The 14,876-nt window shown below is 32.8% G+C and overlaps 1 protein-coding gene across 2 annotated transcripts in view; it reads right to left on the bottom strand.

Moving 5' to 3' along the window:
* Window positions 1-14,876, bottom strand: part of BANK1 (B cell scaffold protein with ankyrin repeats 1) — a 376,917-nt gene that overhangs the window by 232,605 nt on the left and 129,436 nt on the right. For both annotated transcript variants that reach the window (XM_066384875.1, XM_066384876.1), the window contains exon 6: window positions 3,218-3,323. In XM_066384875.1, the coding sequence (XP_066240972.1) occupies window positions 3,218-3,323 (106 nt within the window). The remainder of the gene's footprint in view (window positions 1-3,217; window positions 3,324-14,876) is intronic.

Genomic DNA, 14,876 nt, shown 5'->3' with positions numbered 1-14,876 from the left:
TTTTGCAGATGATATGATCCTATACATCAAAAACCCCAAAGTCTCCACAAAAAGATTACTAGAAACAATAAACCAATACAGTAAGGTCATAGGATACAAAATTAATATACAAAAGTCAATAGCCTTTCTATATGCCAAAAATGAAACATTAGAAAACAATTTCAAAAAAATAATCCCCTTCATGATTGCAACAACAACAAAAATACCTAGGAATAAACATAACAAAGAATGTAAAGGACCTATATAACAAAAACTAAAAAGCATTGTTAAGGGAAATCAAAAAAGATACAATGAGATTGAAAAATATTCCTTGTCTTGGGTAGGAAGAATTAATATAATCAAAATGGCCATATTACCCAAAGCAATATACAAATTTAATGTAATTCCTATCAAAATTCCAATGACATTTTTTAAAGAAATTGAACAAAAAATCATCAGATTTATATGGAACTATAAAAACCCCCGAATAGCCAAAGCAATCCTAAGGAAAAAGAATGAAGCAGGGGACATTACAATACCTGACTTCAAACTATACTATAGAGCCACGACAATCAAAACAGCATGGTATTGGCAGAAAAATAGACACTCAGACCAATGGAACAGAATAGAAAGTCCAGAAATAAAACCACATATATATGATCAAATAATTTTTGATAAAGGGGCCAACAACACACAATGGAGAAAAGAAAGCCTCTTCAACAAATGGTTCTGGGAAAACTGGAAAGCCACATGCAAAAGAATAAAACTCAACTACAGTTTGTCCCCTTGTACTAAAATTAATTCAAAGTGGATCAAAGACCTAAATATAAGACCTGAAACAATAAAGTACATAGAAGAAGACATAGGTTCTAAACTCATGGACCTTGGTTTTAAAGAGCATTTTATGAATTTGACTCCAAAGGCAAGAGAAGTGAAGGCAACGATAAATGAATGGGACTGCATCAGACTAAGAAGTTTTTGCTCAGCAAGAGAAACTTCCAACAAAATAAACAGACAGCCAACTAAATGGGAAATGTTATTTTCAAACAACAGCTCAGATAAGGGCCTTATATCCAAAATATACAAAGAACTCATAAAACTCAATACAAACAATCCAATAAAAAAATGGGAAGAGGACATGAACAGACACTTATCCCAGGAAGAAATACAAATGGCCAACAGATATATGAAAAGATGCTCATCTTCATTTGTTATTAGAGAAATGCAAATCGAAACTACAATGAGATACCATCTCAAAACTGTTAGATTAGCTATTATCAACAAGACAGGTAATAGCAAATGTTGGAGAGGCTGTTTAGAAAAAGGAACCCTCATTCACTGTTGGTGGTAATGTAAAGTAGTACAACCATTATGGAAGAAAGTATGGTGGTTCCTCAAAAAACTGAAAATAGAACTACCTTATGACCCAGCAATCCCTCTACTGGGAATATTCCCCTGAAACTCAGAAACATTGATACGTAAAGACACATGCAGCCCCATGTTCATTGCAGCATTTTTCATAGTGGCCAAGACATGGAAACAACCAAAAAGCCGTTCAATAGATGACTGGATAAAAAAGATGTGGCCCATATACACTATAGAATACTACTCAGCCATAAGAAATGATGACATCGGATCATTTACTACAAAATGGTTGGATCATGATAACATTATACAGAGTGAAATAAGTAAATCAGAAAAAACCAAGAACTGCATGATTCCATACAGAAGTGGGACATAAAAATGAGACTAAGAGACATGGACAAGTGTGTGGTGGTTATGGAGGGAGGGGAGGAGAGGGAGGGAGAGGAGAAGGGGGGGGAGGGGTACAAAGAAAGATAGAAGGTGACGGAGGACAATCTGATTTTGGGTGATGGGTATGCAACATAACTGAATGACAAGATAATTTGGACATGTTTTCCTTGAACATATGTACCCTGATTTATTGATGTCACCCCATTAAAATTAATAAAAATTTATTTTAAAAATGTGTTTTAAGTGAGAAATCATATCATGTTCATTTTCTATCCTAATCTAATCTCTAAACTTTGGAAGTAAACCATATATTGTTAAAATACATGTATTATTAAAATATATGTGAAACAAAAATATGTTTCACTAATCATACAAGATTACTTAATCAAAGCTAGGTTATCACTGCCATTTCCCTATATCGATATGTAGGGAATCATAACCTCACCACACGTAATACAAGTTCTCACACATTCACATGAATCACAATCTGCTGTGTCTTAGAAATCTTATTGCTGACCTGAAGCTTGTCAGCTGGTTAATATAAAGGTGCTTTAAGTAGAGAGAGACTGTACAGAAATAAAATATCCTCTGCTATAGTCCTTAATATGCCTACAGTAGATCTTTCATATTCTTTCTCTCTCATAGTGTTTAGCATGTACCAGGCATGTAAGTGAACTATAAACAGACAATGCAGGAATAATTTTGAAAATATACTACTGAACTTATCATAACATTTAGAAGTGTGATTTTTTTGTATAGTTCTTATATACACTTTTCTTGATTCTTATATTTTTCTTTTTATCATACAAGTAGTACAGAGTCATTGTATGAAACACAACTTAAGTAAAAAATTTTAAATGTAATCCCTGAAAATTCAAAACCCCAAACATAACTAATGTCAACAGGTACATGTCTGTCCAGATCGACAATTTATAGATATAAGATATGCACTATTGAACATATGTACTTTGTAATAGATGATTGCACTCTACTGCTACATACCCTGCTTTTATTAAATGAAGTATATATAAAAACTTCATTGCATCCAGCCTACCAATTTAAAATAAAGTTCATTTCTGACAGTTGCTTTAATGAATGCACTAAAATTTATTTAATTAATTATTTATCTTACAAAGATTAAGTGACTTCTACTTTTGGTAAAATTATAAACAATGTTAAAATTGTTGGTGAACAGTCTCTATTACAAATGTACTTTCCTAAACGTTTCCTTGGTATAAAAATCTAGAAAGTAAGTTTACTGATTTTAAAAAAATTATGCACATTTTTAGGGCCTGAGTTAAAAAAAATTTACCAAATGAACCTTCAGAAATTTGTACTAGTGTGCTCTCTCACAAAATGATAGAAATTTTCTAAAATATCTAATTAGTAATTGAACTGTATTATTATCTATAAAATTTACTATCAACTGACATCTATTGAAATATGACATTAAAGAATAATTGATGCAGTTGGAAATACTCACATTCTTTTTGAAGGTCAATTTCAGTTTGGAGAGATCGGAACTCATAATCTGGTATCTCTTGTTTGAATATAGATGTGAGAACATCATCAAGTTCTTCCATGTTATTCTGTTTTCAAATGTAAAGGTCATTTTTAATTAGTTCATTTATTCACAGAGAAACTCATTTTAGTGTAATATAATAAAAAGTTATTAGCTGAAGTAAATACTGAGTAATCTTTGATAATACTATTACTATTTTTAAAACCTCATACAAAACATTAGGGTTTGCTTAAATACCAATTATTGGGGAACAAATTTTTTTAAATTTTCTGTTGCATGAGGTTTTAGAACTGTTTCTATATATTACTGCATCGCTGATTCCAAATCTGAAATCCATTTTTTGGTGCATGCTTTCTTTTTTTATGCAATTTTAATTTCTTTTTGTTACAGTTAATGGCATACATTTGTTTTTGAATTGGAGTTAAACAGCAATGACTCTTGGATTGAACATAACCACAAGGCAATTAATGTTTTACAAACATCACTTTTACATAATTGTAGTTGTTTTTAAATGTAAAAAATTATTATCTGATAAAAACACCCTCTTATTTTGTTTTAAGACTGAGTCATGGCTTCTTCAAGTAAGCGTAAATGTAAGAATAGTCCTGACATCTTCTGTTATATATGTGGCTATTAAACACTTCAACGTCAAAGGCGCAATATTTCATCATTTGTGACACGTGCATATATTGCCTATTTTCAAGTTCCCCTTGGCGATCAAGACAAGAATTGGGCTCCTCAAATTGTGTGTTATAATTGTGAGGAAATGCTTCTTGACTGGACAAAAGGAAAACGCAAAGGAATGCCTTTTGGTATTCCCATGGTTTGGCATGAACCTAAGGACCACAGCAGTGACTGTTATTTCTGTCTGATCCATACAAAGGGCATCGGCAAGAAAAAATGGCATATGACCGCATATCCTAATATTCCTTCAGCAATACGTCCTATCCCACACTCTGAGACACTCCCGGTTCCAGTTTTCAATGGTTTTATTTCTTCTAAGGATGAAGAAAGTGAACATGGTGATCAAGTGTATTTTGATAAGATGCATGAGGAAATGGTTATAGAATCTGAAGGGTCTTCTTCTGATGCCAAGCAGTCATTAACCCCTCAGCAGTTTAGCCAACCCGAATTGAATGACTTAGTAAGAGATTTGGACCTATCAAAGAAAGCAGCTGAGTTATTACCCTTTAGGCTTCAAGAAAAGAATGTATATACTTCACCAGTCAGTTAAAGTATCCCATTTCAGGAAGCATGAACAAATTTTTGTGAACTTTTTTCCCAAAGACAAACACTTTGTTTACTGTCATGATATCAGTAGTCTTCTCAGCCAGCTAGGTGTTACCACTTACAGTTCAACAGAATGGTGACTATTTTGTGACAGTTCTAAACAGAGTCTGAAAAGTGTTCTCCTACACAACAGTAATGTTTATTCAGCGGTTCCAATTGGTTATTGAACTCATCTGTGAGAAGATTATAATGACATAAAAATTGTCCTCAACTTTCTGAAGTATGAGGAGCATAACTGGATCATTTGTGTGGATCTTAAAAAATTTCCTGCTAGGGCAACAGAGAAGTTTCACGAAGTATCCTTGCTTTCTGTGTTTGTGGGACAGCTGAGCTCGGGAGAAACACTGGACAGAGAAGGAGTGGCTGAAATGTGAAGCTCTGGAAATAGGAATGCAAAATATTGTGAATGAACCTGCAGTTAATTGAGACAGTATTATTTTTCTCCCACTTCACATCAAACTTGACTTAATGAAGCAGTTTGTTCAGGTTTTGAATAGAGAAAGTGAATGCTTTCAAAATATTATTTCTGCTTTTCCTGCCTTGTCTTTCGAGAAGATAAAAGCAGGTGTATTCGATGGACCTCAAATTTCGAACCCTCATATGTGACGAATTTGCCAGGAAGATGAATAAGGAGGAGAAAGCAGCATGGCAGTCTTTTGTGGCAGTTACAAAGAACTTCCTTGGCAACAAACAGGCAGAAAAGTATGAACTTCTGGTTCAAAGGATGCTGTTCGCTTTCCGCGTCATTGGATGTAACATGAGCGTTAAGATTCACTTCCTGAACTGTCACCTTGGTAAGTTTCCTGAAAATTTGGAGCTGTTAGTGATGAACAGACTACTGCTGGAGCATCAAACAAGATTGTCCTCAACAAGTACACAAATGCAAGAGCTACAAATGCAAATTTTTTTCCTGAATAGAATTTATATAAGTTTTGTGCAAATTATATGATTAAAATAAGAGTTTTAATATGTTCTATATCAAAATTGTAGACAAATTCTGATGCAATCTTACCTTTTAGTGTACTACTGTATTTACTGCATTATATAAATTATTATATTTTCACAAAGATGACATTTTACTTCATTATGTTAAACTAAATTTTGAAAATTTTACAATAAGATGAAAACCTCTAATCTTGAATTGCAAAGAAAGGTATAGCTTACCGAGAAAAACTGTCAGATTTGAGATCAGCACACTCGAATTAGGTAAGAACAAGTGTTTTTGTGGATGCAACAAAAATTTCGTTCCCCGTTGTAAAGTAATAGAAATATAGATGCAGAAAACAAAAGTCTTTACTTAAATACCAATTATAAAAGAAATCAGAGCAGGTCAATGATAACACTGAAATGTTTTAAACTAAATTTTGGTAAAATATATGTGATGTCTTAATACATAAAATAATAAAATAATGAATCTAACTCTTAAAGGTAAGGGTTAGAAAGTATACTCTACTAGGCCCTGGCCGGTTGGCTCAGTGGTAGAGCGTCGGTCCCGGGTTCGATTCCCGGCCAGGGCACACAGGAGAAGCGCCCATCTGCTTCTCCACTCCTCCCCCTCTCCTTCCTCTCTGTCTCTCTCTTCCCCTCCCGCAGCCAAGGCTCCACTGGAGCAAAGATGGCCTGGGCGCTGGGGATGGCTCCTTGGCCTCTGCGGCCTCTGCTCCAGGCGCTAGAGTGGCTCTGGTCGCAACAGAGTGACGCCCCGGAGGAGCAGAGCATCGCCCCCTGGTGGGCAGAGCGCCCCCCCTGATGGGCGGGCCGGGTGGATCCCGGTCGGGCGCATGCAGGAGTCTGTCTGACTGTCTCTCCCGGTTTCCAGCTTCGGAAAAATACAAAAAAAAAAAAAAAAAAAAAAAAAAAAAAGAAAGTATACTCTATTTTATTTCTGTGTCAAAGTGAGAGAAAATATTCATCTTGGCCTTTTTTTTTTCCTTTGCAAATATAAAGTAACAATATGTCTACTTTATTTCCCTAATTTTAAGAGGAGGCAAGCAAAACTGAAGCAGTCTCCTACTTATGTCATACCTATTACAAAGACCAGCATTCTGGACTAACTGAACAAATTGCTTACAGGCATGTATGAATCATGGAACATGACCTGGTTAAGTATTTTTGAATTTATATAAGACTACTGTAGAGTGAGAGAGAAGAAAGAAGTGGCATTTCAAAAAGTGCCATAATAAAAAGTTTATTATTCATGCTGTAAGCCTTGAGAAGTTGTTTAGGGTTCACAATGCTTAACATGGAAATGCTTATTATTTGGATTAAACTTATTTAAGTTGCAGCATGATTATGGTTGTTTATGCAGTTGAATACTGATGTCAAATGAAACTTATTCTACAAATAAAGATGTGACAATTTTATATTAGCAATAATTACCCCTTTTAATTGAGGTATAATTGATATATAATATTATATTGGTTTTAGGTGCACAATGGAATGATTCAATGTATCAGTGTATACATTGCTATATTGAAATAATCACCACAATATATATAGTTAGCATCCATCACCATATGTAATAAAATTTATTTCTTGAAATAAGAATTTTTAAGATTTATTCTTTTAGCAACTTTCTATAATGCAATATAATATTATTAACTATAGTCACCATGCTCTACATTATATCCCCATGACTTTATAACAGGAAATTTGTACCTTTTGACCACCTTTGCTCATTTCTCCCAATACCATACCCTAGCCTCTTGCAACCACCAATCTATTCTTTGTATCTCTGAGCTGTTTTAGATTACATATATACCCTAGCCTCTTGCAACCACCAATCTATTCTTTGTATCTCTGAGCTGTTTTAGATTACATATATACATGAGAGCATTTGTCTTTCTCCGTCTGACTTATTTCACTTAGAATAGTGTTCTCAAGTTCCATCCATGTTGTTACAAATGCCAAGATTTTGTTCTTTATATAGCTGAATGATATTCCATTATCTATCTATTTTCTATCTATCTATCATCTATCTATCTATCATCTATCTATCTATCTATCTATCTATCTATTATCTATCTATCTATCTATCTATCTATCTATCATCTATCTCATATTTTCTTTATTTCTCCATCAGTAGACACAGGCTCTTTCCATATCTTGGTTATTGTAAATAATACTTCAATAACCATGGAGGTGCATATATCTTTACCAGTTAGTGATTTCATTTCCTTCAGATCAAAGCCTAGAAGTGGAATTACTGGATCATATAGTATTTTTATTTTTAATATTTTGAGGAACCTTACTTTTTCCAACAGTGGTTGCACTAATTTACATTCCCACCAACAATGCACAAGGGTTTATTTTTCTTCACGTCCTCACTAACACTTGTTATTTCTTGTCTTTTTGATAATTTCCATCCTAACAGGTACAAGGTGATACTTCATTGAGGTTACCCTTTTAATTTTTTCAAGAAGTCTTTGAAAGGAGCAACAGAGCAATACATTATTAGCAATATATTTGCATTTCTTTATACTAAAGTTCAAAAGAATATATTTGAGCTGTCTGAGATGAAAAAGAGAAATAAAAAAACATGAAAATCATACATTAGTTTATAATTTTTAAAAAACATTCTGTCAATGGCTATGAGATTTCTGTATAACCTATTATCTAGTCATTGATAATTTTACATAAAGAGATAAATTTCTACTTCTTTCCAAAACTATGTAAGATTTAGTAGATAGAAACTGGTATATCCTAGAATTCCTACTCTCATGTATAGGTTAGTCATAAGATAACCTCTGGAATTACTTTCAGCTCTGAGATTCTGAGACACATGTGAGAATTCAAAGAGCAAGAGTTCTCACTAGAAATCTGAGGCACCATGATACTTCAATGGGAGAAATGCTATAGCTTATAGCATTGAATTTAAAAAGTAAAGTAATAGTGTTCTTAGTAAAAAAAAAGTCTTTACAATGTAGAAGAAGACATTTAATTAATTAGGAAAGAATACAGATACTTTCAATATTCTAACATACCATAACTAGTTGAATCACTTCTATTTTTTATTTCATAACCATATTACCAGTATCATGCTTGCATATAGAGAGTACAGGACACAAAAAAATCCCCAAATTATTTCTCCCTAGAAAATACCCTAACTTGAAAAATCTGATTTGAGTAGTTATGCTATATTAATATTAGACAAAGTAGACATCAGAGCAGAGATTATTACCAGAGACAGAAGGGAAAATGATATAATGATAAGAGTTAATCCACTAAGAAGACATAGTAATCCTAACTGTATACAAAAAATCTTCAAAATGTGTAAGGTAAAGACTGATTGAACAGATAGGAGAAATAAATAAATCCATAACCATAGTTAATTAGTCTCTTTCAAAATTGAAATAACAAGTGGACAGAAAATCAATGAGAATATAGAAAAACTCAAATACAATATCTTATTATCCAAAAGTCTAATCAATAAGGATTTAATGAACATATATAGAATATTCCATTCAACAATAGCAAAATACATATTCTCACCACATATCCATGGAACATATACCGAGATAGATTATCTCCTGGGACATAAACATATAACAGAAAATTTAAGATAATTTAAATTATACTGATTGTGTTTTCCAACTGCATGGAATCAAACTATATTTCCATAACAGAAAAAGAGTAAAAAAGTCTCTGAATTTTGGAAACAAAACAACACAATTCAAAATCCATGAGTCAAAGAGGAAGAAAATTTCAAGAAGAGTTTAAAAAACACATGAAAGTAAATGACAGTGAAATGCAACATATCAAAATTTGTGCAACACAGCAATAGCAGGGCAGAGAGAAAATTTTATAGCAACTATAAATACTAGAAAAGAGAAAAAGTCACAAGTCAATCATCTCATCTAGGCTCCCACTTCAAAGACCTAGAAAAAGAGTAAAATAAATTCAAAGCAAGCAGAGAGAAGAAAATAATAAATATAGTATAGAAATCAATAAAACTAAAAATATAAAAAAAGTATCAGTGTAACAAGATTGTTTTTTCTAGTTTTTATTAAATTTATTGGGGTGACATTGACTAATGAAACTATAGTTTTTAAGTGTATAATTCTATAATTCAACACCTGTATATACTGTATTATATATTCACCACCCAAAATCAAGTCTCCTTCCATCATCATTGATCACCCTTTTACCCTCTTCTAGCTTCCCTTCCTCCCCCTTTTCCCTCTGGTAATCACCATACTGTTGTTTGTATCTATGAGGGTTTTTTTTTTAATTTTTATTTTATTTTATTTATTCATTTTAGAGAGGAGAGAGAGGGGGAGAGAGAGGAGAGAGAGACGGGGGGAGGAGCTGGAAGCATCAACTCCCATATATGCCTTGACCAGGCAAGCCCAGGGTTTCGAACCAGCGACCTCAGCATTTCCAGGTCGACGCTTTATCCACTGCACCACCACAGGTCAGGCTATGAGGGGTTTTTTGCTTAATCCCTTCACCTTTTCACCCAGTCCCATCCCCCTCTTCTCTGACAACTGTCAGTCTCCATATCTATGAGTCAATTTCTATTTTGTTTGATTAGATTATTTTGTTCATTAGATACTTTATATATGTGAAATCATATTCGTCTTTCTCTAACTTATTTTACTTAGTATAATACACTGCAGGTCCATCTCTATGTTGTTGCAAAAGGTAAAACTTGTTTATTTTTTATGGCAAATAGTATTTCATTGTGTAAATATTGCACTGATTTTGATCTACTGATCTACAGATAGGCATTTGGGTTCCTTCCAAATTTGAGCTATAATGATGCAGTAAACATAGAGATACATATGTTCTTTCAAATTAGCATTTCAGATTTCTTTGACTATTTTCTCAGCAGTGGAATTGCTGGGTCATTAGGTAGTACCATTTTAAATATTTTGAAGAGACTCCATACTGTTTTCCACAATGACTGTACCAATCTGTATTTGCACCACTAGTGCACAAGAGTACTCTCGTCTCCACATACTCACCAATACTTGTTGTTAGTTGATTTACTGATAGCCATTTTGGTAGGTGTGAGGTAATATCTCAATGGGGTTAATGAACCAACAGAAAGATAAATTAAGAAAACAATCACATTTACAATTGAATAAAAAAATAAGGAACTTGTAATGATCTTAATTTAATTTTAATAACTTAATTTAATAAGTTAATTTTAAGAAATAATTTTACTAAGGATGTAAAGCATAAAATGCTACAACAATTTCATAGATTTTTCTTCTTTTATCATGAATATTTTACAACCCTCCTATGGTTATGTCACTGATATTGTTTCTGTTATTAATCAAGACTCTGTTATCATGGCCTTAGCCAGATGGCTCAGTGGACAGAGAATAGTCCTGGTACATGGTCATGGGTTCCATCCCCAGTCAGGGTGCACACAGAAGAAGAAATGAATGGTGCACAAATAAAGTAAAAATGGAACAACTAAGAACAACGAGCTGATGCTTTTCTCTCTTCCACTCTCTCTCCCCCTCTCCCTTTCTCAAATCAATAGGAAAATAAATTTAAAGACTTTTATTGTCGCCTGACCTGTGGTGGCGCAGTGGATAAAGCATCGACCTGAAAATGCTGAGGTTGCCGGTTCGAAACCATGGGCTTGCCTGGTCAAGGCACATATGGGAGTTGATGCTTCCAGCTCCTCCCCCCAGTCTCTCTCTCTCCTCTCTCTCTTCTCTCTAAAAATGAATAAACTAAAAAAAATTAAATTAAAAAAAATGAAATAAAATTAAAGACTTTTATTGTCTTTCTCTAATAGATTTTAAAAATTACCTTAATATTCTGTGACCAACCTTATAGGTTTCTTTACCCAACATCAATATTAAAACTTCTGTTCTTTACCTATCTTTACTATGGAAGCTGGGAAAGCCAAATTTCCTCACTTTTAACTGTGAAGCTAGAGTTGGTCATATGAGACAGTCTTAGTCAATGAGACACAGATAGACATCTTTGGAGCATTTGTTTTTCTGATTAAAAAAGAAAAGAATAGATATGGTTGACAATAGCCACCTTCTCCATGTCCCTTCCAGGTATGTCTAAACATAAGTATGCTATCTATCATAAAACCATGAAACCATAATTTATTCTTTATTTTATTCAAATCGTGCTTCAGACTTTATTCTTTCTTCCATGACTAGAATGTGGTATAAAACACAATTTGTTTAGCATGTGAAAGCATAAATTAAAATCCTTATTTTATATTTATTAGCTCTATGATTTGGGGTATTACTGACTTTTTGGACCATAATGATCACATCTATAAAAATAGGCTTTTAAAAAATCTATCTTGCAGGAATGTTATGAAAATTGTATATAAACTATATAAAGCCTAGCAAATTATAAGCACCCATCATGTGGTAGTTATTGGTACTACTTAAACTCTTTGAGTCTATTTTATTGTATGCACTTACCTTATATGTAGAATACATAACCTTTCACACCTTCCAAACATCTGAAGTATCTCTGAACTGCTTACAAAAAATTCCCCTAAAATCTTTTTAAAGAACAGTTTCTCAACGCCATCACACCACAGCAGTGTTCACACTTCTCATTCAAGAAAGAAGCAAATTAAACTTTGAAGTGGTACTGCTAAATAAAGAGCTATTTATCCCAAGGAATTCAACTTTGCATAATGAATATTTTCTTCTGGTTTGTTTATATTTAATTAAATTTTTAGTTATTAGAAATTGTAATTCACATGTATTTGTAAGAAATAATAGAGAAAGGTTGTGTTTGATAGTTTGTACTTTTTAAGGAATTGGTTCATTCCTCTAACTTGTCAAATTTATAAATTTAGTTGTTCATAATATTCCTTTGTCGTACTTTTGATGTCTGCAGGCTCTGCAGTGATATCTCTTGTTTCATTCATAACATTGGTCATATGTATCTTTGTTCTTTTGTTTTTTGGTCAGTCTTGCTAGCAGTTTCTCAATCTTCTTGATCTTTGAAAAATCATCTCATTTTGCATTTTTCTGATGATCAGTGACAGTGAGTATCTTTTCATATCTATTGGTCATCTGTATGTTCTCTTTGAAAGTGTCAATTCAGGTCCTTCACTCATTTTTTAATTGGATTGTTTGTTTTCTTGGTGTTCAGTTATATAAGTTCTTTATAGATTTTAGATATTAGCTCCTTAGATGAGTCAATGGCAAAGATGTTCTTTCATTCAATGGGTTGTCTTTTCATTTTGTTGATGGTTTTCTTTGAGTGCAAAACCTTTTTAGTTCGATGAGTCCCATTTGTTTATATTTTGTTTGTTTGTTTGTTTCTCTTACCCATAAAGCTATATCAGAAAAAAATTGCTACAAGAAATTTTGAGATTTTACTGCCTATGTTTTCTTCTAGGATTTTTATGGTTTCAAGACATACATTTAGATCTTTAATTAATTTTGAGTTTATTCTTGTGTATAATATAAGGAGATGCTCTAGTTTCTTTTTATTTTTTTTGTATTTATCTGTCCAATTTTCCCAATGCCATTTATTGAATAGACTGGCTTTACCTCGTTGTGTGTTCTTGCCTCCATTGTCAAATATTAATTGACCATAAAGGCGTGAGTTTATTTCTAGACTCTCTATTCTATTCCATTGATTTACATGCCTATTTTTATGCCAGTACCATGCTATTTTGATTACTATGGTAGTATAGTAAAATTATTTCTTAAAATTAACTAAAACATAAGTCAGTTCTACTTCTTTTCCAATTTGGATGCCTTTTATTTCTTCTTTTTGTCTGATTGCTGTAGCTAGAACTTCCAGAACTAAGTTGAATAAGAGTGGTGAAAGGGGGCACCCCTGTCTTAGGCTCAAGAGGGATTGTGGGTGGCGAGTAGCCGGCCTGCCACTGTGAGGGGCCTGTGTGCTTGTCTGCCATTGTGAGACTTTATTAAATGAAATGGCCCAACAACAATAAATTTAAAAAATAAATAAAAAATTTAAAAATGTAAAATGGAAGCCAGTAGTTGAGTTGAAAACATCTTGTTCTTATTATAACAAATTGCTATGCTTGTTTAAGTTTCACTAGTGAAAGAAAGAAAAGTCACTTCATTTGTTCCATTGTTCATAAAGTATGCTGTGAAAGGGAGCCAAAATAGCCATTTAAAGGGGAATAAGATAAATAGTTTACATAACATATCTTAAACAAAATTTCCTACTGAGGCTTGCAAAGAAAATGATAGGTAAAAAAGCAGAACAAATACTTTTTAGGGTTCCATAACACCTTTTCTTTTTCTTTAAATAACTTTATGAGTCCAAGCAGTTAATTTAAAAGAATAATCTAAATATGTGAATAGAACCAACAATTTTTTTTATCGAATTAAGTTTTCTATGTTTTCAGTGTGTCAGTTCTTAAAATTTCAACCTGCCTGTGACTACATACACAAAAGTAAAAATAAGAATATAAAAGTCAATCCAACTTAAGGCTTGCTTCATATACTTGTTATTGGTTAGGTATTTATAATGTTATAGAATCTCTTTAAATAACGTAGAAGTTATATTCTAACAAAGAGAAAATATATTTTGAGATCTGAGAAACCTGTTCCAGAACTCACTAGCTATGGACCTTAACTTAATAATATTTAACTGACAAAATTATTACAGTTTAAATGAGTATGTACGTAAAATCTCCAGTAAACGCTATTTCCCTTTACTCTAAATACTATGATGTGAGTGCTCAGATATAACAACTCATGAAAATAATAATTGTGATTCAGAAAATTACACAATTCTATCAATGAGAATACTACTCCCCAAATTTGTTTTTGAATCAACTGAACAAATAAATTAGTTTGTTTTTTTCTTCCTAAATTCTTAAATTATATAACATATCTTTTAAATTACTTAGAATGCAGGTTTTGATATTATAATTCAGAAACTCAAAATGCCAGTGGATTAAACAAGATAAACATCCATTTCTCTTTGAAAAAAAATTCTGGAATTAGGCAGGTCAGGGCTGACATGGTGATTCCCTGATTAGGAGATCAAGGCTTTATTTTGTTTTATTACTATACATTATTTTCATGGTGCTGGCTGTTTTATCTATCCCCTGTTGGCATCACAGGGCAATGAAGTCAGTGAAGGGGAGAGCGTGACTGTACCCTTCTTTTTAAGGACATGATCAAAAATGTGCTTGTATCACTTCCACTGACATCCTGTTGGCTGCTAGTCATGTGGTTATAGCTAGCAGCAAAAGAGACAGAAAGTGAAATATTACCTGGACTATCATATACTTAGATAAAAGTTATATCATAAAAGTTAGCAAAGAAAAATATTGGGGGACAACTAGCAGTTTCTGACGTCTAAATCAATAATGCAATATGTACAAAGATCATAATTCATG

This window comes from Saccopteryx leptura, chromosome 5 (assembly GCF_036850995.1).
Source record: "Saccopteryx leptura isolate mSacLep1 chromosome 5, mSacLep1_pri_phased_curated, whole genome shotgun sequence".
Lineage (NCBI taxonomy): Eukaryota > Metazoa > Chordata > Mammalia > Chiroptera > Emballonuridae > Saccopteryx > Saccopteryx leptura.
Note: the sequence above shows the minus strand (reverse complement) of the source record. Positions and strands in the feature narration are given on the sequence as shown.